The sequence below is a fragment of the Oncorhynchus kisutch genome, linkage group LG19 (assembly GCF_002021735.2).
Source record: "Oncorhynchus kisutch isolate 150728-3 linkage group LG19, Okis_V2, whole genome shotgun sequence".
Lineage (NCBI taxonomy): Eukaryota > Metazoa > Chordata > Actinopteri > Salmoniformes > Salmonidae > Oncorhynchus > Oncorhynchus kisutch.
This window is the reverse complement of record NC_034192.2, coordinates 11815370-11840381: the sequence shown is the minus strand read 5'-3', so window position 1 is coordinate 11840381 and position 25012 is coordinate 11815370. Positions and strand designations below refer to the sequence as shown.

The following is a 25012-nucleotide window of genomic DNA, read 5'->3' as shown; positions in this document are numbered from 1 at the left end:
GAGGGAATTTAAAACTAATGATTGGAGGGAGTACAATGGAAGTATCATTATTATTAGGTTTTGTTTGTGGTCAACTTCTGGGTTTCTGAATTGGTGTAGTATAATGAAATGCTGACCAAGTGGTTGAGGTTTTTTTTCTGGGAAAAGGAGTGCTTCATTGACTCTCTTTGGAATGTTTTCTGGGGCTGTAATCTTGAAGGGAGCGAGTGAGATCGAGGCATATTTCTACCAAATTGAAAAGGCCTGGAAATGTTGTTTGTTTTTAACCTAGGAATCGCATTTGGGTTTGAGGAGATTTCCATTTTTCTTAGAGCCTCGATATCTTAAAGGGGTACACACACACACACACACACACACACACACACACGTTTGGAATTTTTATTTTAATTAAACACGTGAATTCTTTTGATAAAGGAATGTTCTGGGAACCTGGGATACAACATGTAGAAAATGTTTGACGGTTTTTCTTTAATTTGTCTAATAGAGTTAGAAACACTTCTTTGAAAGGGTGGTATGACTTTTGACCTCTTTCATGGCTTTCCTGTGTGGTCTGATCAGCCTCATGGGAAGGCCATTTGGATAATGAATTTAAGATAATTTGTAATACTGATTTTAAGGTAATTTGTGTAATTGGTAATTATGATGGAGTTTATAGTTCTTTGACATATTTGTAATTTGAACCAATGAGAAGAAAGAAAAGGGCATAGCCTTTGACTGAGGGTAGGCTTACTTAAGTCTATATTCCTATGACCATAAGAGTACAATATTTTTTCTTAGTAGTGATTTTGATCTGATTATGTCATTTGAAATGTTATTACATCTTTTGACCTGTAGTAGTATTTTTATACATTACCTAAGTTTTACTCTCCCTTAGGTAATCAGCTGTTGTTGTATGCAGTGTAAGAAATTTAACACAACAAGGCTGTGAAATTGATATAATAGTATTATTATATTTTGTTGTTGAACAGGATTATAAAGTTAGTTAGCAAGAATAAGTTTAATAATGGTAGACTTATGTTAAGTATTTAGGACATATTCTGTCACGACTTCCACCGAAGGTGGCTCCTCTCCCTGGTCGGGCGGTGCTCGGTGGTCGTCGTCGCTGGCCTACTAGCTGCCACCGATCCATTTTTCCTTTTAGTTTGTGTCTGTCTGTTTTTGGTTACACCTGTATCCTATTAGTTAATTCCGGTGGGTTCCGCTGCCTGCTAGTCTTTGAGCGGGATTATTTGCTGTGTTTGCTCTGTTAGGGGTACGTGTTTGCGCCACAGGTTTTTTTTTCTCACAGTCGTTGTACCGTTGGTACTGTTTTAGGAGTAGAGGTTTCTCCTCCGTGTGTTTTGTGATTTTCCCTATGTGTGGCGACTTCGTTGGGGTGTGTTTCCCCACCTATTGTTGTTGGGTTGGGACTTTATAATATAAAAGACTGTGCCACTGGAAATTCCTTTCTCTCCTGCTCCTGACGCCTGCACCTACCTCTTCTTAGGAGGCACCTAACATATTCTGAGCCAACAGGACAGGGATATATGACATCTGTGGTGATTCAGGAGCATTGAGGGTATCGAGATAAACTTGATCAATTTAGTAATAATCTTAGAGATTACTACTTACTACCATTGACATGTTGAATTTGACATGTTGAATTTTCTAAATATCCATGAGTGCAGACAGGGAGACAATATTTAGAAACAACCCATATTTGATACTTACTGTTATAAGAAAGAGCAACAGACAGATAGTAGAAAAGGCAGATGGAGAAGGGCTCCCCCACACTATGCTGAGCCCTATGGTGACCTTGATGGTTTGGGAGTATTAGGAGGGGGGGGGGGGGGGTGAGCAAGATAGAGAGAGAGCAGAAGGAATTTGAGGAGAATGAGAGGGAGAGACTGGGAATGAGGAGCAGGAGACCTGGAGTGTTACGAAGGTTAGAATCTCATAATAAGCCAGGATAGAGAGAAGATAGAAGTGACACAGAGTAGTTAGATAACGATGAGAAGATACCCCAATTCCCACTCATAACCTTACCCAACCCCAGAGCTGGGGACGGAACATAACCAGACACGATAGAAGTCTATAGGGCATGGACACAGAGGAATGTAGCAAGGGCATTAGAAGGACTCGCACATCCTAAGACAGGAATAGAGGGATTCAGAAGAGATTTGGTACAAGGATAAGTTGCCCATACTACCTAAGTCATTGTTTAGATACAGTGGGGCAAAAAAGTATTTAGTCAGCCACGAATTGTGCAAGTTCTCCCACTTAAAAAGATGAGAGAGGCCTGTAATTTTCATCATAGGTACACTTCAACTATGACAGACAAAATGAGAAAACAAATCCAGAAAATCACATTGTAGTATTTTTAATGAAATTATTTGCAAATTATGGTGGAAAATAAGTATAAAGGTTAATCTGGGTAAAAAGGAAGTGAGAGTAGAGCAAGGAAAGGATGTCTCAGGTGAGTTCTATGTAGACCAAATGGGGTCTCTGACTATGGGCCTTTATGGAAGATATCTGTGCAGGTCCCCGTGTAATTCATGGAATCAGGTCATAGCTCACACAGAGAGAGAAGGCTATGTAAATTCACACACCCAATATGGAAACAGATTGAGTATAGTAAAGGTGAGGGTTTTTGACTGTAATCCGGAGCAAGGGAAGTATTGCATAAAGGTACGAATTACCATTAGAAATATAAAGAAAGAGGATCTCGGGTTATGGTATGTTAGTTTTGACCAGGTTTCGGTCGACACTACGGTACCATTCCGGGTAGCAGAGGTTAGAGCCGGTGATAGTTGTACGGCCAGTCAGAGTCCAAGCAGTTCCCCTTACAAAACGGATGTAGTCATCCAGAGCCAAGGACCGGTGCGGATAGTTCAGATGAAAGATCTTAAGGAAGTGATTGAGGTGGAGACTGGGTTTGGGGATTCCAACCTATGGTTGGAATGGATTCAGTATACAGCTAGATCAGTAGCTAAAGAAGAATGTTATGCCTGCGCCACAGCCAAACCTCAGTTGACAACCATCCCCTTTCCACTCAATGGAATTACTTCAGCCAGGGGAATGGCCTGTATGGTAAAGCTGTTCATGAAGGCATGGAAGCCAGACAATGACAATTGCACTGATCTGCATTATCTGTATCCTCATGTGCACATTACATCCAGACTTCCCCCTTTCACAGTTGCAGGAGGAAACCATTATTGTATGGCTCGATACAACACACACGGACGGAACGTAGGGGAAGTAAGAACATGCAATAGAACAGAGAATGTTACAACCTACGAGACAATGAGGGACCTGACTGGTAGGTTGAGTTCCGAGGACTTTAGTAAGATAAAAAGGCCTAGAGCGGATGTCTGGTGGTTGTGTGGAGGTATGAAGCTGTGGCCTAACCTGCCTACAAATTGGACCGGTATTTGTGCATTAGTACAGTTAGGCATGCCCTTCACGCTTATCAGACAAAGACCTAGTGCCAAGAGAGATAAGGAGTGCTCCGTCAGGGTCCTTTGACAATAGAGTTTACATTGATAGCATTGGGGTTCCAAGGGGGTGCCTGATGAGTTCAAAGCTAAAAATCAGATATTGTCTGGATTGGAATCAAGCATCTTCTGGTGGTCAACTCTCAATAAAAATGTAGATTGGCCGAGCTATTATGCTATTATGCTGAAAAAAACTGAACTCACTGCTCTCTGATTGTGAGTGTGTTGTATTTTCCTTCATTCACTTAGAATACTGTGTGGACTAGAATAACTGCTTCGTTTGTTACTAAGGGTTTACCAAAAGGGATACGTCTCTATGATTTGAGCACTTCAAGAGGCACAGAGTACATCCTGCTATTAGAGAGTTGTTAAATACCAAAAGGCCTTTGAGGCTAGTCTATGGAGCTCTCCTGAGTTGCTTCAGCACTTTTATCTCTCCCTGTGGTTGGGGGCATTGGAGCCATGACAAGAGGCACACATCGCATCCTGGTTTCCGTCTACTCTATACAGAAAGGCCCTTGAGGTGAGCTGAAGGGTGGGAGTAAAAATATGTATTTTTAACTTAGCAAAAAAAGAAACGTCCCTTTTTCAGGACCCTGTCTTACAAAGAGAATTTGTAAAAATCCAAATAACTTCACAGATCTTCATTGTAAAGGGTTTAAACACGGCTTCCCATGCTTGTTCAATGAACCATAAACAATTAATGAACAAGCACCTGTGGAATGGTTGTTAAGACACTAACAGCTTACAGACGGTAGGCAATTAAGGTCACAGTTATGAAAACTTAGGACACTAAAGAGGCCTTTCAACTGAACCTGAAAAACACCAAAAGAAAGAAGATGCCCAGGGTCCCTGCTCATCTGCGTGAATAATACAATTTATATGTTTAAAGATAATGAGTAAATAATTCTACCCTGAAAATAGGGATTATAGTTTATGTAGCATGTTACTTTTAAGTCTTGGACATTTCATAAGTGTGAAGCTGAAAGAGAAGAGGAAGTTGAAAAATGTGTTTTAATTTTACGATAGAGGTAAGGCAGAACGTTGTTTGAGTAGGGGTTATATTTTCACCTACTGGAAAGAATAGGTGAGTTAGTCATGCTCGCTGGGCTATATTTGGCTGTAAGTGATTCAGGTCTGAATAGTTAAAACTTTTACGATTCTTGATAGTTTCTGACTATTGTGTTTTTCTGGTTATATTGTTTCGGTAACACCAGTAAATTTGAGCAGGAAGTTAATGTATTCTAACATTATGATCTGTTTCCATTACGTAGAACAAAAGCAGATTGACTGAAGGTGCTTTTCCTTAAGGGAACTATACAGTCATCTCTCATTGCGGGCCTTGTGGATCTGCTGCCATAAGGTTTGGGTTTTCTGTTCAACAAATGTACTGAGTGGAGGGGGAGCCTGCACATTTCGAATTTTGAATACAAGACATACGTCAGTGTATTGCATAAGATTTTTCTAATTCAGGAGCTCAAGCTCTTTGAGAATGTAACAGTGATGATGGCTATGGGCCTTCCTATCAAGCACTTTTTGAGACTGGTTGCAGACAGACTGAATGGGTTTTAATGTTGTAAAGCAGGCTTGGGCAAAATCAGTCAAGAAATATGTTAATTAGGGGAATTTCATAGATTTGAAGTACAGTATTGTATCCAAGGGTAGCGCATGTTCAATTAAGTACAAATAACCATTGAGGGAATTTAAAACTAATGATTGGAGGGAGTACAATGGAAGTATCATTATTATTAGGTTTTGTTTGTGGTCAACTTCTGGGTTTCTGAATTGGTGTAGTATAATGAAATGCTGACCAAGTGGTTGAGGTTTTTTTTCTGGGAAAAGGAGTGCTTCATTGACTCTCTTTGGAATGTTTTCTGGGGCTGTAATCTTGAAGGGAGCGAGTGAGATCGAGGCATATTTCTACCAAATTGAAAAGGCCTGGAAATGTTGTTTGTTTTTAACCTAGGAATCGCATTTGGGTTTGAGGAGATTTCCATTTTTCTTAGAGCCTCGATATCTTAAAGGGGTACACACACACACACACACACACACACACACACACACACGTTTGGAATTTTTATTTTAATTAAACACGTGAATTCTTTTGATAAAGGAATGTTCTGGGAACCTGGGATACAACATGTAGAAAATGTTTGACGGTTTTTCTTTAATTTGTCTAATAGAGTTAGAAACACTTCTTTGAAAGGGTGGTATGACTTTTGACCTCTTTCATGGCTTTCCTGTGTGGTCTGATCAGCCTCATGGGAAGGCCATTTGGATAATGAATTTAAGATAATTTGTAATACTGATTTTAAGGTAATTTGTGTAATTGGTAATTATGATGGAGTTTATAGTTCTTTGACATATTTGTAATTTGAACCAATGAGAAGAAAGAAAAGGGCATAGCCTTTGACTGAGGGTAGGCTTACTTAAGTCTATATTCCTATGACCATAAGAGTACAATATTTTTTCTTAGTAGTGATTTTGATCTGATTATGTCATTTGAAATGTTATTACATCTTTTGACCTGTAGTAGTATTTTTATACATTACCTAAGTTTTACTCTCCCTTAGGTAATCAGCTGTTGTTGTATGCAGTGTAAGAAATTTAACACAACAAGGCTGTGAAATTGATATAATAGTATTATTATATTTTGTTGTTGAACAGGATTATAAAGTTAGTTAGCAAGAATAAGTTTAATAATGGTAGACTTATGTTAAGTATTTAGGACATATTCTGTCACGACTTCCACCGAAGGTGGCTCCTCTCCCTGGTCGGGCGGTGCTCGGTGGTCGTCGTCGCTGGCCTACTAGCTGCCACCGATCCATTTTTCCTTTTAGTTTGTGTCTGTCTGTTTTTGGTTACACCTGTATCCTATTAGTTAATTCCGGTGGGTTCCGCTGCCTGCTAGTCTTTGAGCGGGATTATTTGCTGTGTTTGCTCTGTTAGGGGTACGTGTTTGCGCCACAGGTTTTTTTTTCTCACAGTCGTTGTACCGTTGGTACTGTTTTAGGAGTAGAGGTTTCTCCTCCGTGTGTTTTGTGATTTTCCCTATGTGTGGCGACTTCGTTGGGGTGTGTTTCCCCACCTATTGTTGTTGGGTTGGGACTTTATAATATAAAAGACTGTGCCACTGGAAATTCCTTTCTCTCCTGCTCCTGACGCCTGCACCTACCTCTTCTTAGGAGGCACCTAACATATTCTGAGCCAACAGGACAGGGATATATGACATCTGTGGTGATTCAGGAGCATTGAGGGTATCGAGATAAACTTGATCAATTTAGTAATAATCTTAGAGATTACTACTTACTACCATTGACATGTTGAATTTGACATGTTGAATTTTCTAAATATCCATGAGTGCAGACAGGGAGACAATATTTAGAAACAACCCATATTTGATACTTACTGTTATAAGAAAGAGCAACAGACAGATAGTAGAAAAGGCAGATGGAGAAGGGCTCCCCCACACTATGCTGAGCCCTATGGTGACCTTGATGGTTTGGGAGTATTAGGAGGGGGGGGGGGGGTGAGCAAGATAGAGAGAGAGCAGAAGGAATTTGAGGAGAATGAGAGGGAGAGACTGGGAATGAGGAGCAGGAGACCTGGAGTGTTACGAAGGTTAGAATCTCATAATAAGCCAGGATAGAGAGAAGATAGAAGTGACACAGAGTAGTTAGATAACGATGAGAAGATACCCCAATTCCCACTCATAACCTTACCCAACCCCAGAGCTGGGGACGGAACATAACCAGACACGATAGAAGTCTATAGGGCATGGACACAGAGGAATGTAGCAAGGGCATTAGAAGGACTCGCACATCCTAAGACAGGAATAGAGGGATTCAGAAGAGATTTGGTACAAGGATAAGTTGCCCATACTACCTAAGTCATTGTTTAGATACAGTGGGGCAAAAAAGTATTTAGTCAGCCACGAATTGTGCAAGTTCTCCCACTTAAAAAGATGAGAGAGGCCTGTAATTTTCATCATAGGTACACTTCAACTATGACAGACAAAATGAGAAAACAAATCCAGAAAATCACATTGTAGTATTTTTAATGAAATTATTTGCAAATTATGGTGGAAAATAAGTATAAAGGTTAATCTGGGTAAAAAGGAAGTGAGAGTAGAGCAAGGAAAGGATGTCTCAGGTGAGTTCTATGTAGACCAAATGGGGTCTCTGACTATGGGCCTTTATGGAAGATATCTGTGCAGGTCCCCGTGTAATTCATGGAATCAGGTCATAGCTCACACAGAGAGAGAAGGCTATGTAAATTCACACACCCAATATGGAAACAGATTGAGTATAGTAAAGGTGAGGGTTTTTGACTGTAATCCGGAGCAAGGGAAGTATTGCATAAAGGTACGAATTACCATTAGAAATATAAAGAAAGAGGATCTCGGGTTATGGTATGTTAGTTTTGACCAGGTTTCGGTCGACACTACGGTACCATTCCGGGTAGCAGAGGTTAGAGCCGGTGATAGTTGTACGGCCAGTCAGAGTCCAAGCAGTTCCCCTTACAAAACGGATGTAGTCATCCAGAGCCAAGGACCGGTGCGGATAGTTCAGATGAAAGATCTTAAGGAAGTGATTGAGGTGGAGACTGGGTTTGGGGATTCCAACCTATGGTTGGAATGGATTCAGTATACAGCTAGATCAGTAGCTAAAGAAGAATGTTATGCCTGCGCCACAGCCAAACCTCAGTTGACAACCATCCCCTTTCCACTCAATGGAATTACTTCAGCCAGGGGAATGGCCTGTATGGTAAAGCTGTTCATGAAGGCATGGAAGCCAGACAATGACAATTGCACTGATCTGCATTATCTGTATCCTCATGTGCACATTACATCCAGACTTCCCCCTTTCACAGTTGCAGGAGGAAACCATTATTGTATGGCTCGATACAACACACACGGACGGAACGTAGGGGAAGTAAGAACATGCAATAGAACAGAGAATGTTACAACCTACGAGACAATGAGGGACCTGACTGGTAGGTTGAGTTCCGAGGACTTTAGTAAGATAAAAAGGCCTAGAGCGGATGTCTGGTGGTTGTGTGGAGGTATGAAGCTGTGGCCTAACCTGCCTACAAATTGGACCGGTATTTGTGCATTAGTACAGTTAGGCATGCCCTTCACGCTTATCAGACAAAGACCTAGTGCCAAGAGAGATAAGGAGTGCTCCGTCAGGGTCCTTTGACAATAGAGTTTACATTGATAGCATTGGGGTTCCAAGGGGGTGCCTGATGAGTTCAAAGCTAAAAATCAGATATTGTCTGGATTGGAATCAAGCATCTTCTGGTGGTCAACTCTCAATAAAAATGTAGATTGGATAAATGATATCTACTATAACCAACAGTGTTTCATCAACTATACTAGAGATGCGATAAAAGGGTTAGCAGAACAAACAGCTGCAACTAGTTTGATGGTAGGGCAGAATAGAATAGCATTGGATATGCTACTGGCTGAGAAGGGAGGGGTGTGTGTGATATTCGGATTAGAATGTTGTACTTTTATCCCCGATAACACAGCTCCAGACGGATCAGTGACCAAGGCCCTAGCTGGTTTAACCACGTTAGCTTACGAATTAGCAGAGAACTCTGGGGTGGATAATTCTCTAACAAATTGGTTTGACAGTATGTTTGGGAAATGGACAAATGTCATAATCACTGTGTTGTGGGCAACCTTCACCTGTATGACTGTGTTGGAATTATGTGGCTGTTGTTTGACTCTGTGTATGCAATGTCTCATTTCCAGGACTCTGGAGAGGTCAATGACGCAACAAATGGTGAGATACGGACCAGTGGGAGGATTCCGAGCTCCGACCAGTGGGAGGATGAATACAGATCTCCAGGCTCCGTTTCTTTTAACCACGAGCAGCCAATGTTAGATGATACTATCTTCAATGTTTAGACAGACGGTTCCTTTCATGAAGATTATGATGAAAATCCTAACAGGAAGAGTTATAATTGGACATAGGCCTAGAACAGTCATTGATGAGTATTGAATGTAAATACAGGTATTGGTTTGGTTTATTCTTGTATAACGTATTTTTCCATATAGTGTTTGATATATCAGTGTGTATTATTTAGTCATTAAGGGTGGATTGATAAAATCATTTATATTTCTAAAGATAATGATTAAATAGTTCTACCCTGAAACCTAACTATTAGGGATTATAGTTTATGTATAAGTATAAATGTAAATGTATTCATGTATAAAGAATAATTAAAGTATTAAATGTAAGTCCAACTAGGCTCAGTAGAGACATGTAAGGGAGAGAAATACATGTGCCTAAGAAAATACAGAGAACAATTAAACTGTGTTTGACCCAACCTGGCTAGAACTCTGAGAAACTTATGATAGGACAGGGAGTACTTCTCAAGGTTTCCATAATCTCGGGGGAATGGAACTGTCGGCTGGGTAGTGATATACAGTGGTGAGAACTCTGGAGAAGGATACAACTCACCTACTGTTTGTGTGTATGTATGTGCGTAGGATACCTACTGTTTGTGTGGAAGTATGTGCGTAAGTAAGGAGCAAGGTATAAAATGGAAGTCTTTGTATAATGGACTTCAGAGTACTCTCGTGAATAAACATTTTGACTATTGTAAGCTGGGACTCTTGTCTGTTTTATTCAACCAGAATCTTACAAACTCTGGATTGCAGACTGAGTAGATTACTTGAAGTTAATGAACATTGATAACGAAATTATCATAACAACATTACACCTGTGGGACAGGTACAGGATGGCAACAAAAACTGCCCGAGTTTCACCAGGAACGCACAATCCCTCCATCAGTGCTCAGACTGTCTGCTTGTAGGCCTGTTGTAAGCATCACTGGAGTCGCTGGACCAGACAGGACTTGCAAAAAGTGGTCTTCACTGATGAGTCACGGTTTTGTCTCACCAAGGATGATGGTTGGATTCGCGTTTATCATCGAAGGAATGAGCATTACACCAAGGCCTGCACTCTGGAGCGTGATCCATTTGGAGGGGGAGTGTCCGTCATGGTCTGGGGCGGTGTGTCACAGCATCATCGAACTGAGCTTGTTGTCATTGCAGGCAATCTCAACGCTGTGCGTCACAGGGAAGACATCCTCCTCCCTCATGTGGTACCATTCCTGCAGGCTCATCCTGACATGACCCTCCAGCATGACAATGCCACCAGCAATACTGCTCGTTCTGTGCCTGATTTCCTGCAAGACAGGAATGTCAGTGTTCTGTCATGGCCAGCAAAGAGCCCGGATCTCAATCCCATTGAGCATGTATGGGACCTATTGGATCGGAGGGTGAGGGCTAGGGCCATTCCCCACAGAAATGTCCGGGAACTTGCAAGAACTGGCAAATCTGGTGCAGTCCATGAGGAGGAGATGCACTGCAGTACTTAATGCATGTTGTGACCACACCAGATACTGACTGTTACTTTTGATTTTGACCCCCCATTTGTTCAGGGACACATTATTCCATTTCTGTTAGTCACATGTCTGTGGAACTTCAGTTTATGTCTCAGTTGTTGAATCTTGTTATGTTCAAACATTTTTACATATGTTAAGTTTGCTGAAAATAAACGCAGTTGACAGTGAGAGGACGTTTCTTTTTTTGTTGAGTTCAGGTTCAGAACTTTTGTGAAACAGCACAGTTGGAGAATATATGGCAAATAGAAATCAATTTCAGATGGTCTTCGGGGATAGATGGGAGGGGTTGGGGGTAGCCGAAGGATGGGACTGAAAACAAACAAAAGATAACTATTGTAAAATGTACTGTGTCCGTAAAATGCATATAGTATGTATAAGCTGGAAGTAGAAGCCCAAGTGTTGTTCTCCATTAGTTTACTCCAATTAGGGGAAGGATGCTAGGGTTAGGAGAAAATAAATAAAGGAAAAAATATATATATAAAAAAAAATATATATATATATACACACACACACACACTACCGGTCAAAAGTTTTAGAAGACCAACTCATTCAAGGGTTTTTCTTTATTTGTATTATTTCTACAATGTAGAATAATAGTGAAGACATACGAGCAATGGACATTCGACTGGTGGAAATTTGTTGTTTGGTCTGATGAGTACAAATTTGAGATTTTTGGCTCCAACCGCCGTGTCTTTGTGAGATGGTGTATTTCCCAACGTAAAAGCATGCAGTAGGAGGTGTTATGGTGTTTGCTGGTGACACTGTCTGTGATTTATTTGGAATTCAAGGCATACTTAACCAGCATGGCTACCACAGCATTCTGCAGCTGTTTGAGAGAATGCCAAGAGCGTGCAAAACTCTCATCAAGGTAAAGGGTGGCTATTTGAAGAATCTCAAAAATAAAATTGATTTTGATTTGTTTAACACTTTTTTGGTTACTACATGACTCCATATGTGTTATTTTATAGTTTTGATATCTTCACTATTATTCTACAATGTAGAAAATAGTACAAATAAAGAAAAACCCTTAAATGAGAAGGTTTTCTAAAACTTTTGACCGGTAGTGTATATTTTATATACATATAAGAAATACATGGGGGATTGGAAATTATGTGTGATAATTTGGAAATTATGCAGACAATTACATTGATGGAAGCCACAATCTGTCTGGATTATTAACGCTGATCTAGCCCCCCCCCCCCCCAAAAAAAGAAAGGCCTGAGGTAGAGAGGTGTTTCTATATACTCCTAAAGCTTGGGCTGAAAGGAGACTCTATGAGGACACTGCAAAATGACTAATTATAAACAAAAATTGACCCCTTACCTTAACCAAACCCATAGAGACGGAATCCACAGTAGGGGGAAACGGCACCATTCGCTGCTAGAAACATGAGCATTTCACTGCACATGCGGTAACATCTGCAAATCTGTGTACGTGACCAATACACTTTGATTTGAAATTTGATGTTTGAACTGGGCCATGACAGTTTCTCAAAGAAGGTGCAATGGTAAGTTTGATCAGATTTCTGTAAAGGTGTAGGCAGAATATGTTTCAGTGACTTGCATGCCGCCTATAGCGAGAGCCAAACACTGGCCGCGCATTCTGCAAGATTGATTGTCTATTCAAACCATTTAGAAGTAAATGCTTCAGCCAACACCTCCTAATCAAAACACAAATTGTTGTTCAATATTTTGTTAATCAGTACATCATTGTGTTTATATCTCCTTCCTTGGTATAGACTCTGAGATTAAATAGGCTATGATGTTGCCCTCTTACCACACAGCAATACTGTAGCCTACCCATAATGTCAAATATTTTAAGTAGGCTACCGGTCTATTTACTTTTGAGCACGCTTGGCTATTGAATGAGCGTTGGATAAATGGTAGCCTAATATTTGTTCTGTAGCGGGAATAAACCAGTCATGTCAGAAAAGGAGAGACATGTCCTGCAATATGATTATGATTTAGGCCAAATAATAAAATAAATATATTAGGCTACATGCTGCTATGCTATCTTCTTAACAACATCTAATGCATCTGTTTTATCATTAGGCAGACGTTTGAATTTTTTTAATGAAGTATTCTCGTGCATCAAACACCATCTCCCCCATAAGAACAACATTTGCTTGCAATACAATTGATCGGCCACTAGAAGTTGTGCGTACGAATGGTCTGAGCTGTACACTTTCCCACAAGTTCAAAATTAATAAATACTAACCTTTGTGGGAAATCTGGTGCACACAAGGTTGATAGTTTTTTTGTGCACACACACCTGATAAATGAGACTTCCTAGAAGGCCTTGGTGACCCATTCATTCACATCTATTCTCTTTCACAACAACATGGTTAGAACGGAAGCCCAAAATAGCCCTGGGGGTGAGGACGAGATGAGGACATGGGGGATGGGGACCTGTGACGCAGACACTTACTTACCTATCTCAAAGCTCCCGTCGATGACGCCTGTTAGGTAACTGGGGATGTCAAAGCGCCTCTCCAGCTGGGTTATTGTGCTCTTCATGTAGCTGCCAGACAAGGCCTTGGCAAAGTAAGCAAACGACAGAGCCACAAGGAACATCTGAAGAGCATGAGGGGGAAAAGAAAGGAGAAAGGAAGGCGGCAGAAAGTGAGACATAGAAGAAAGGGGATGGGGAGAAAGAGATATTGGTTGTTAATAAATTAATACATATCGGGTTGTACTTGTATCCAGATTTTCATCGTCAGAGAGAGAGTTACCCCTGTGTTGCTCTAATGTACACCACAGCTCTACTTTTCATAGGCTCATTAGCCTATTTTAGCTCCTGCTATCACATTTCCTGTTTAATATTCAACTAGGCCTACATCATAGAAGCACAGAGGAGAGGAGGATAGAAGAGGGAAAGGAAAAGGGGGGATGGAGGATGAGAGGGAAGGCAGAGTGTATCTGTAACTACAGGGTACTGAGGAAGACCCGGACAAAGAGAGGATTAAGGGTCTACATCAGACTTAAGATGGCTCCTTATGTGAGAGACCGATGACTCAATCCTAGCAACTGATGAAGAAAGGATTGGTTTTGACTAGGAGAGGGAACTTATACATTATGGATTGGCCTTCAGTCCTAGAAAAAAAGGTGCCATCTAGAACCTAAAAGGGATCTTCGGATGTCCCCATAGGATATCCTTTAAAATAACCCTTGTTGGCTCCAGGTAGAACCCTTTTGGTTCCAAGTAGATCCCAAAATGATTCTACCTGGAACCCAAAAGGCTTTTACCTGGAACCAAAAAGTGTTATCCTATGGGGACAGCTGAAGAACCCAGTGTGTGTCCCAGTCTGTTTCTGATGTCCTTATGGAACTGTCGTGCCAAACATGTTTGGAAATTAGTGACAAGGTGTTGGCAAGATAGCACAAACAGATCGGGGACTAGGCTAGGAAAGATGAGCTCCAGCATCCATTGCATCAGTCTTCCCACTCTGGGGCACTCACGACTAGCAACACCTCCCATCTCTCACAATGAGTAATGTTTGTCTTCTCACAGCGGCACGTCCACATTCCCATGGGCTTTTCCACATCAAAGACTAGCCCGGGAAACTACACTGAACAAAAATATAAACGCAACATGTAAAGTGTTGATCCATTGTTTTATGAGCTGAAATAAAAGATCACTGAAATTTTCCATATGCACAAAAAGCTTATTTCTCTCAAATTTTGTACACAAATTTGTTCATATCCTTGTCAGTGAGCATTTCTCATGTGCCAATATAATGTATCCACCTGACAGGTATGGCATATCAAGAAGCTGATTAAACAATCATGATCATTACACAGGTGCACATTGCGCTGGGGGCAATAAAAGGCCACTCTAAAATGTGCAGTTTTGTCACACAACACAATGCCAGAGATATCTCAAGTTTTGAGGGAGCGTGCAATCGGCATGCTGACTGCAGGAATGTCCACCAGAGCAGAGCTCTGTTGCCAGAGAATTTAATGTTAATTTCTCTATCATAAGCTGCCTCCAAAGTCGTTTTAGAGCATTTGGCAGTACATCCAACTGGCATCACAACCGCAGACTATTTGTATGGCGTTATGTGGGGCAGAGGTTTTGGTGGTGGTGGTATGGGCAGGAATCGGTTACGGACAGCGGAAAAATTGCATTTAATCGGTGGCAATTTGAGTGCACAAAAAGTGACGAGATCCTGAGGCCCATTATTAGGCCTGTATTCTGTATTCACATTTGTGTGAAATCCATAGATTAGGATCTAAGGAATTGATTTAAATTGACTGATTTCCTCATATGAACTGTAACTCAGTAAAATCTTTTAAATTGTTGCACGTTTATATTTTTGTTCAGTATATTTTTTGAAAAGCACCACAACACTCTTCTAGTACACATTGAAATGAGCATGTCTTTGGCATTGTAATAACTGAAAACCCAAACATTATACAGACGTTCCTGTGGCACTGTGAAAGAAAGAAAGAAAGAAAAAAAGAAAAAAAGAAAGAAAGAAAGAAAGGCGGTGTCCGAATACTCGTACTCAAAATAGAAGGCATTTTGAGTACACATTAGACATGTGATATGTACACTTTTTTTATAGAATTGCAAGGAAATGAGCTTTAAAACTGCAAAATGTCTGCATCCCATGAAAGAAATTGTAGAATTGCAGGAAATAAGTTTTAAACCTGCAAAATGTTCTCTCCGCCAACAAGAGGGGTGTGAACGGTTTGTGTCATGATCAGTGCTTCTGCCAATTGAAATAGGAGTGGCACGCACATGCGGGATGTTCCCCCAATGCTGGAAGGGGGGTCTGAGTGAAAAACTTTGGGAACCACTGCATTAAATGACGTATTCTTAGTATGGGTGTGTCTAGTACGTTGATATTTGTTGCTTATTGTGTACAGTTTTACGAAACAGTACGTTCTAAATAGTATGATTAGTACACAGTATGTAGTTTTAGTAAGTGGTAAGAAAGACAGATTTTGAACACGACCAGAGAGTGAGAGCGAGAGAGAGAGATAAAGCAAGAAAGAGAGAGAGAGACAGAGAGACAGAGAGTGAGAGTTGAAGAGGAGACCATTTGTGGATTAAATGGCTGGTTAAACGAGTGTTTTAATGGATCCCTCAGCAGTGATGTCCTTTGCATTTTCTGCATACAGGCTATAGCACACACCATCAATCCATCCAACTAGTCAAAACTATAAAACAAACAAAACATAGCAATCCGTTATGGTACCATTATTGTTCATTTGAGGCATTAAGAAATTAACTCATGAATGATAACACCCCAGAGAGTTTACGTTAGTATGTATGATCTACACTGGCAGCCAGCCAAAAATCACTAGAAAGCACAAGCCCAATTACAGAGATAAACATCAATTCAGGCTTGCAACCACAACTGGAAGACAAGTGATAGTTCAGGGTCTAATTCATGGTCGGATGGGACATTATCTCTCCCAAGTGCATTGTAATTCAAAATGGTCAGGGGGTTCCTAATGAACCTTCAAGGCTGTTCGCTTGCAATAGCGTATGCCTCATTAACAACCTCCCCCTCTTTCTAACCATACTACATTATATTTAAAACATACTGTTTAGTAAAAACGTATGCAGTAAGCAACAAATATCAACATACTTCTCATCCATACTGAGAAGGCGTCATCAAATGCGAAATCACGCTTGTTCCTCGCCATTCGTACATTTTTGTGGAGCACATCCCCTATTCTGATTATCAGCTGTTGTCGAACACATGTGGGTGTGAAAAGACGATTATCTTCCTCAATAGTGTGCAACGAATTCTACTCGATGAAATAAATATACCATCCTGGCATTTAAAGTATACTCGATTTGCTAAATGTCACAAACGCAAAAAAAATAATTATTTTGCATACTCAAACGGACTACTATTTAGGAAGCAAGTACGGGTATCTGGACATGGCCAATATCTCCCTCTGTCTGGGTCTCCCTGTGTCTCTCTCTCTCTCCCCCCTTTCTATCTCCCACCCTCCGCTCTCTCTTCATTTTCAGACAGTCAAATCCAGAGCAGCTGTTGGGCAGGAGAGGTAGGAGAGGAAAGGCAGGAATAAGGGAAGACAGGAGAAAGGAGATATATCTTCCCTTATTCCTTCCTTTCCTCTCTCCTGCCTGGGCCCAACAGTCAATTAGTTCTCTAATTCCCTCAGGGTAGACAAAAGACACATGAAGAATACAACCTTTTTGTTGTTCTAAGCTAATCATGGCTTCAATTCTGTAATCTCTCTCACTCTCTCGGGGGTTTGAAAATGGGTCAGAAAACCTTGGTCATGGTTCTCCCTGTGCCTTGTAGTCCTGATTGAGGGAACCAATATCAATCAATCAAAATGTATAGAGCCCTTTTTACATCAGCCAATGTAACAAAGTGCTAATACAGAAACCCAGCCTAATACCCCAAACAGCAAGCAATGCAGATGTAGAAGCATGGTGGCTAGGAAAAACTCCCTAGAAAGGCAGGAACCTAGGATGAAACCTAGAGGGGAACCAGGCTCTGAGGGTTGGCCAGTCCTCTTCATGCTGTGCTGGGTGGAGATTATAACAGTAGATGTCCAAGATGTTCAAAAGTTCATAGATTACTTGAGATCCACTTCACACATGTAACCTATTCTTTCCTGCAAATAATTTAGTGTGCCTGAGCGGTTTGCTGATGTCAACATTGTGAACAGCGTGCCCCATGATGGCGGTAGGGTTATGGTATGGGCAGGCATAAGATACAGACAACGAACACAATTACATTTTAGCGATTGCAATTTCAATGCATAGAGATACCGTGCCAAGATCCTGAGGCCCATTGTCATGCCATTCATCTGCCAACATCACCTCATGTTTCAGCATGATAATACACAGACCCATGTCGCAAGGATCTGTACACAATTCCTGGAAGCTGAAAATGTCCTAGTGCTTCGATGGCCTGAATACTCACCAGACATGTCACCCATTGAGCATGTTTGGGATGCTCTGGATCGATGTGTATGACAGCGTGTTCCAGTTCCTGCCCATATCCAGCAACTTCGCACAGCCAATGAAGAGGAGTAGGACAACATTCTACAGGCCACAATCAACTGCCTGATCAACTCAAATGTGAAGGAGATGTGTCGCACGTCATGATGGTAGTCACACCAGATGCTGACTGGTTTTCTGATCCCCGCCCCTACCTTTGTTTCAAAGGTTTATGACCAACCGATGCATATCTGTTTTCCCAGTTATGTGAAAGCCATAGATTAAGGCCTAATTTATTTCAGATGTCTGACTTCCTTATATGAACTGTAACTCAGTAAAATCTTTGAAATGGTTGCATGCTGCATTTATATTTTTGTTCAGTATACATGTTCATAGAGGAGAATAATTATTTTGTACATTTAAAAAACATTTTTTTTTACAAAATAGAGGCATAACAAAGACAAAGTAAATGTGATACAGTGTGGAAATAATAACGTGACTGAAGGAAATGCATGCACTACTCATGAAACATTCTTTGAACTTATTCAAAAACATACAATACAGTCAAAAATATGATATTTTGGCCATATTGCCTTACTCTGAGCTAGATCACAGTTAGATCACATTACACATGCATGGAAGTAGCAACCTGACCAGCAGCCAAACCTTGCACGTGACCAGAGCCCTCTGGAGCCTAATTTCCCAGAATTTACCACTACGGCTTCAGGATTTCCTCTGCTGGTAACTCTATCGGAGGCTATTAGGATACAGAGAGCAGCAAGAGTAATCTCAGGTGCCTAAGGGTTTAGAGAAGAGCTAACAAATCCTAGCTAACAGCTAACAAATCCATTCGGCTCTTCTATAATGACATGGCATTTCTAATGTTTAGTTATTCAGAGACAGACACAGCAGCCTAGTAGGTAGAAGACTTTGCATAAGCTTGTCTAATGGGACTACATAATTATATTGTCTCCTAGAATAAATATCCTGTATCAACAGAGCAAAGTAGAATGGCATGTAGGCCTAGAATATCTCTTACACTAATAGAAAACCAATAACTCAGTGATCTGCATTTAATTGAAAGGAAAACACTGTCTGAGCCCAGCTCTTAATTTATGTCATCACATCTATGGTCCACATGTGTGTCAACATGTATAAGTCAAATCTCACTGACAGCACTGTCATAACTAGCATAGTCACAGTTAATCAGCTTTAGTTAGTCATACGGTTTCAATGCAAGGCCATACAATAGAGCCTTTCTTTACACCCCAACAAAGGGTCTATAGAGTGTTCGCAGTCACAATTAACCCATGATCAACCCAAAATGGCTTTTTTTGCATGGTGATATTATGCCTATCTAGGTTACACGTGGATTAGCCATATCTATGACTAAAAAGAGAATACTTTTACAATCTGAGCTCTATTGTATCTCTTTTTTTAGATCTTTGATTTCTAAAATGTCTTCTAGCCATAGAAATGGCTACATGTGAATATTCAAACATAAGTTGATCTTAGCCATATTAGCCCCATTGCCTCATCTCATTGTGAATATGAAAGAGAAAAAGGTAGCACTTTACCTTAAAGAACAGAAATGACCAGGAAGCCCATTTACTAAGAAACAACATGGCAAAATGGTAATAAACTAATCATCTATTAATTACTCAGGCTATTTGTTTCTTTGGGATTCATTTGAATCAAGCACCACTAGTGTCACCTTAGAGAGCTTTTTATGTCTCTATTTTGGTTTGGTCAGGGTGTGATTTGGGTGGGCATTCTATGTTCCTTTTTCTATGTTTTGTATTTCTTTGTTTTGGCCGGGTATGGTTCTCAATCAGGGACAGCTGACTATCGTTGTCTCTGATTGGGAACCATACTTGGGTAGCTTTTTCCCACCTATGTTTTGTGGGTAGTTGTTTTCTGTTTAGTGTTCTTCACCTGACAGGACTGTTTCGGTTTCACATTGTTATTTTTGTTTCAGTGTTCAGTTCAATAAAAGTCATGAACACTTACCACGCTGCATTTTGGTCTGATTCCTCCTCATCCGACGACGACACCCGTTACAACTAGGCACCATTTGGTTACACCATTTGTGTACCAGAAAGTACCCATTCGAGTTACCACGTACTTTCCTGTTAAATAGTCTACCAATACCAGTGGAAACAATCCGACGATATGCTAACGAGTAGAATATTGTGATATGTATTTATCATGGCATTACAGTTCAAACAAGCACCATAGAACCCCGAGCCACACCGGCGGGCTAACTAACAATCCTGAGAAACTGACCCTTTTCAACTTTGAACATACTTCAACAAACAGTCTTATTTTAAGAGGCTGAGACACCATTGTCTCATGTAGCTTTAATCCTGAAGAATAACAAGCTGCTACTCTCTGAGCTCTGAGGTGGACGCAAATCCTTTGTGTCAGGGGGAAGGATGTTTTTAGGCAATTAAAGGCCTACTCCTTGATTAAAAAACAGCTATAAAGCTGAAGGATGGGGCTTCACAATAGGTTGAAAACTCAGTGTAGTGACTAAAATATTCATTAAACACCTATTTTACAGTGGCAGTTGACGAGACTATATCTGACTAAATAGAGCCAGAAAAACTAGAAGTAAACTAAAATAATTTTTCATTTCAGTTTACTAAAACGAGACAAAATTATCTACGTGACTAACATCTGACTACTAAGTGTGGACTGGACAAGAGTTTTTGAAGAGATTGAGAGCTTTTCAATAATAACCATGAATAATATTAGCAACACAGATGTGCAGTTCTGTTAAGCAGTGGGAAGGATGTGTCACACCCGGCAAACACAGCCAGTGAGCTGCAGGGGAGAAAGCGATGCGTGTGGGCAGAAAAGCAGACAGGCTCCGCTCCGGCTCCATTTATACATAATACGCAGGTGACTCTCTTGCTTCACTTGAGCTAACCAATCACCACCAGCCTTCTATTTAGCTACCCTTTGCCTTAAGAAACACACACTGCTTTAAGAAATAAAAAACAATAGCAGCACTGAGTTTAATAGTAAAACAAAAGTCTAGCTATGTTTTTCTCTCCCTTGAGTAGGCTATAGAAAAGTAGTCTTTCACACTGCATTTCATACACAGGTTCTGTAGCCAACGTAGCCAAGTCTACCTCTATTCCTGAGAGAAAACTGATTAATTCTAGACCTTAGGCTACCCTTCAAAGGACATGACCCATAATACCGCCGCTACGTTTGTTGGGCCACTACACTATATCTGACTGGGTAAATAACTTTATTTTGAGTTAATGTGGACCCAGTGGCTCAGACTTGAACACTTGGACCAGGACACGAGCACTGGGACTTGGACTTCAGCCATAGGGACTTGTGACTCAGCCTCGATCCGTAGCTTATGCCTACCCATACCGCTACCATGGGGCACGTTGACATCAGAAAACCGCTCGCCCACACAACGCCATATAAGTGGTCTGTGGTTGTGAGGCCGGTTGGACATACTGCTAAATTCTCTAAAATGACATTGGAGGCGGCTAATGGTAGAGAAATTAACATTCAATCCTCTGGCAAAAGCTCTGGTGGACATTCCTGCAGTCATCATGACAATTGCACGCTCAAAACTTGAGACATCTGTCGCATTCTGTTGTGTGACAAAACTGCACATTTTAGAGTGACCTTTTATTGTCCCCAGCACTAATATGAGTCTAATATGTTAGTATTTGTTGCCTACTGCATACAGTCTTACTAAACAGTATGTTCTAAATTGTATGTAGTATGATAAGTACACAGTTTTAGTAAGTAATAGGCAAAACAGATTTCGCACACGGCTATGGACTGTCAGCCTTAGCATCCACTGTGTCTATGAATTTGAGGGTGGCTACAAAATTTCCCTTGGCCCATTCAGTTTATAATTTCTTTGTATGTTTTATTTAACTAGGGAACTCAGTTAAGAACAAATTCTTATTTACAATGACGGCCTACCCCGGCCAAACCCAGACGACGCTGGGCCAATTGTGTGCCGTTCTATGGGACTCCCGATCACGGCCGGATGTGATTCAACCTGGATTCGAACCGGGGCATATGTTTAGTATTAGTGGATTGAATATATCTCTTTGCCCGAGTGGCGCAGTGGATATATCAAAGGAATTTAAAAGGGAGAAAGAGGATGTAGGCTGAGAGTTGTGAAGCAAGTTCAGGGAGTGAATAAATGTAATAAATAAATGAACAAAACAAGAAACACAAACAGCACACCGACATGAAACAGGAACAATGGCAACTGGGGAAGAAACGAAAGGGAATGACATATAAAGGGCAGGTAATCAAGGAGGTGATGGAGTCCAGGTGAGTGTCATTATGCGCATAACGCTGGTGACAGGAGTGCTCAATAACGAGCAGCCTGGTGACCTAGAGTCTGGAGAGGGAGTACACAGGCCGGAGAGGGAGTACACAGGCCGGAGAGGGAGTACACGGTCCACTCCGGGATCAGGAGTGAACCAGTCACCTCTGCTAAGGCGTGGGAACCTGTCGATCCGGCTGAGGCGCGGAAACATGATAACCTAGAGTGCCGGAGAGAGAGCATATGTGACAGTACCCCCTCCCTGGCGCATTCGGCTCCAGCCGCAGGACGCCAACCAAAGAGAAGATCCCGGGGATCCGGAGTGGACCGGTCGCCTCAGAAACCTCACGAACCGGCAGAGGCGTGAGAACCTGATGAGCTGGCTGAGATCTGCCCGGTTGCCTTAGTCGAGGCACGGGAACCTGTTCACCAGCTGAGGCATGGGAGCCTATCGAACACGCTGAGGCAAGGCAGCCTGTCGAGCCAGCTGATGCATGGGAGCCTATCGATCCCGCTGAGGTATGGAAACCTGTCAGGCCAGCTGAGGCAGGGGAACCCGACAAACCGGCTGAGGCCTCCCAGGTAGCTCCAGTATGGACACCCGGACCCAACATCACCTCAAACACCAAAACATACAACAACAAAAAACACTCCCTGATGCTTCCCCTTGTTTATGGCATCATTCTGTAACGCTGTATGCTGAGAGTCGGGAAGCAAGTTCAGGGAGTGAGTACATTTAATATATAAATGAACAAAACAAGAAACACAAACAGCGCACCGACATGAATCAGGAACAATGACGACTGGGGAAGAAATCAAAGGGAATGACATATAAAGAGCAGGTAATGAAGGAGGTGATGGAGTCCAGGTGAGTGTCATTATGCGCGTAACGCTGTTGACAGGTGTGCGCCATAACGAGCAGCCTGGTGACCTAGAGGCCAGAGAGGGAGCACACGTGACAGTTCCTAATGTGCTCTGTTGGGAGAGCAACGTCAGTCACTTTTCATGTTTCACTATGGCAACAACGTTCGTTGGCAGGTATTTCCAGAGTGCTTCAGGAGAAAACAACAGAAGTCCATAACCCGAGAGGGTAGAACTGAGCTAATATCCTTGGGATATGGACCACTACATTGGCTCTCTCCGGATATATTGTCCCCGTCCATACAGTCAGCGGGGTTCTCCGTTCATCGTGCGGACAGGAAGAAGGAACTTTCCGGGAAACAGAGGTGGAGGAGTATGTCTCATGATTAACAACATGGTGTGATTGTGGTAACGTACAGGAATTCCCAATCTGGAATAACACATCTAATTCTGACCACATTAGCTCCCAAAATAACTTTTGGGGGTTATATTCACTGCCTACACAGCGACGGCTCTCAAGGAACTACACTTAACTTTGTGCAAACTGGAAACTGCATATCCTGAGACAGCACATGCTGCATACTCTCCCTTCCGGGATGGCTACAAGGCCCTCCCCAACCCTGCCTTCTGCAAAGGGAATGGAAACACTTCAGGAAGTGAAGCTGAGCAAAGACATGTGTTCAATCCACTAATACTAAACATGTGCATGTATCTTAGAAAAATCTCTGTTTTTATCATTTTGATCTTGAACAACGTTTATTAGAGGTATGGGTAGCGCCATCTTTTTACATTTTAGAGTATTTTTTCAGATTGATAAGATGAGTCTATGAAATAAAATTTTGATAACAAGTCGAGTAGACAAATCAGCCAAAACGAGACAAGGTGGCTACTTGATTTAGCTCGTCTTGTCTTATGCATGTAAATGTTATCTCATTGATATCTGTACAAAATAAAATATTCACATTGACAATTTGAAGAGCATTTGTCATTAGGTATGAGCTAGACCTAGCTAAAACGAACTGGCTAACGTTAGTGATTAGATATAAAAATAGCTAGCTAGCCAGGCAAAAGAGAGGGCTGCTGCATGATTGCTATTTCACCAGTAAAATGTATGATTCCCAAATAGCTAGCTACAATAATTATTAGCTAGCTAGCTAACTAGCTACATATTTTTTTATTTTTTTTAAATCTGTGATTCCTAAAAAGAGTATGCCTTCTGGCTGCCATCTAACTTGTACAATTGCCTTCCATTTATGATTCCTTTTTACGTGCTGAAGGGTAATCGTCACTTGGGGAAGACGAGGACGAAGAGGATGAGATTGAAATGGAGGAACTGGAGGAAGTTGAGAAGCCACCACATAATGCTGATGCCTCTCAGCCAAGCTTTTTGACTGGAATTTAACTGTCAATGATTTATTATTATTATTATGTACTATTAGACAAATATTTTCATCAAATTTTCAAACAATGATTTAAAAAGCTCATGTAGGCTACCTGTGCACAGTACTCAGCGAAAATGTTTCTTAAGCCTCATTTAGATATTTTTCTGCTTATAATTTCCGACATTTGGTAAGCTATTTGTTAGTCAACTTGTCTATAATTAGATACATGTTGCTTCTCTTCTCTTCTCTGTCATTACTTGATGCTTGTCTAGAATACTACATAAAGCCTTGTCATAAATCGATAGAATGTTAATGATGCATTGATCAATCTAGTTGACATTGGTAAAGTTCTTTCATTTCTGCTTCTCTCACATACCAAGGACATTTAGGGACCAGGGGACCAAATTATATTACTTTGAACAGTTTCAAGAAAATGAAAAGCTTTGAAAACGATCCAACATGTTTTTGATATTATTTCAGTTTGTCTTGGATAATTACTGTTAGCTTTTATGACGCTGAAAGAAATTCCACATTTGGGATACACAACAGGTCCATAAGCGCACATTCTCATTCTCTCAAGATGCTGAAAGAATCTCCACTCCTGTTCCTGAGACAAAATGAACATT

The 25012-nt window shown here is 41.1% G+C and overlaps 1 protein-coding gene across 2 annotated transcripts in view; it reads right to left on the bottom strand.

Annotated features, from left to right (window-relative positions):
• LOC109910265 (solute carrier organic anion transporter family member 1C1) overlaps positions 1–25012 on the bottom strand; it is a 71370-nt gene that overhangs the window by 28023 nt on the left and 18335 nt on the right. For both annotated transcript variants that reach the window (XM_020509400.2, XM_031798430.1), the window contains exon 3: positions 13324–13465. In XM_020509400.2, the coding sequence (XP_020364989.1) occupies positions 13324–13465 (142 nt within the window). The remainder of the gene's footprint in view (positions 1–13323; positions 13466–25012) is intronic.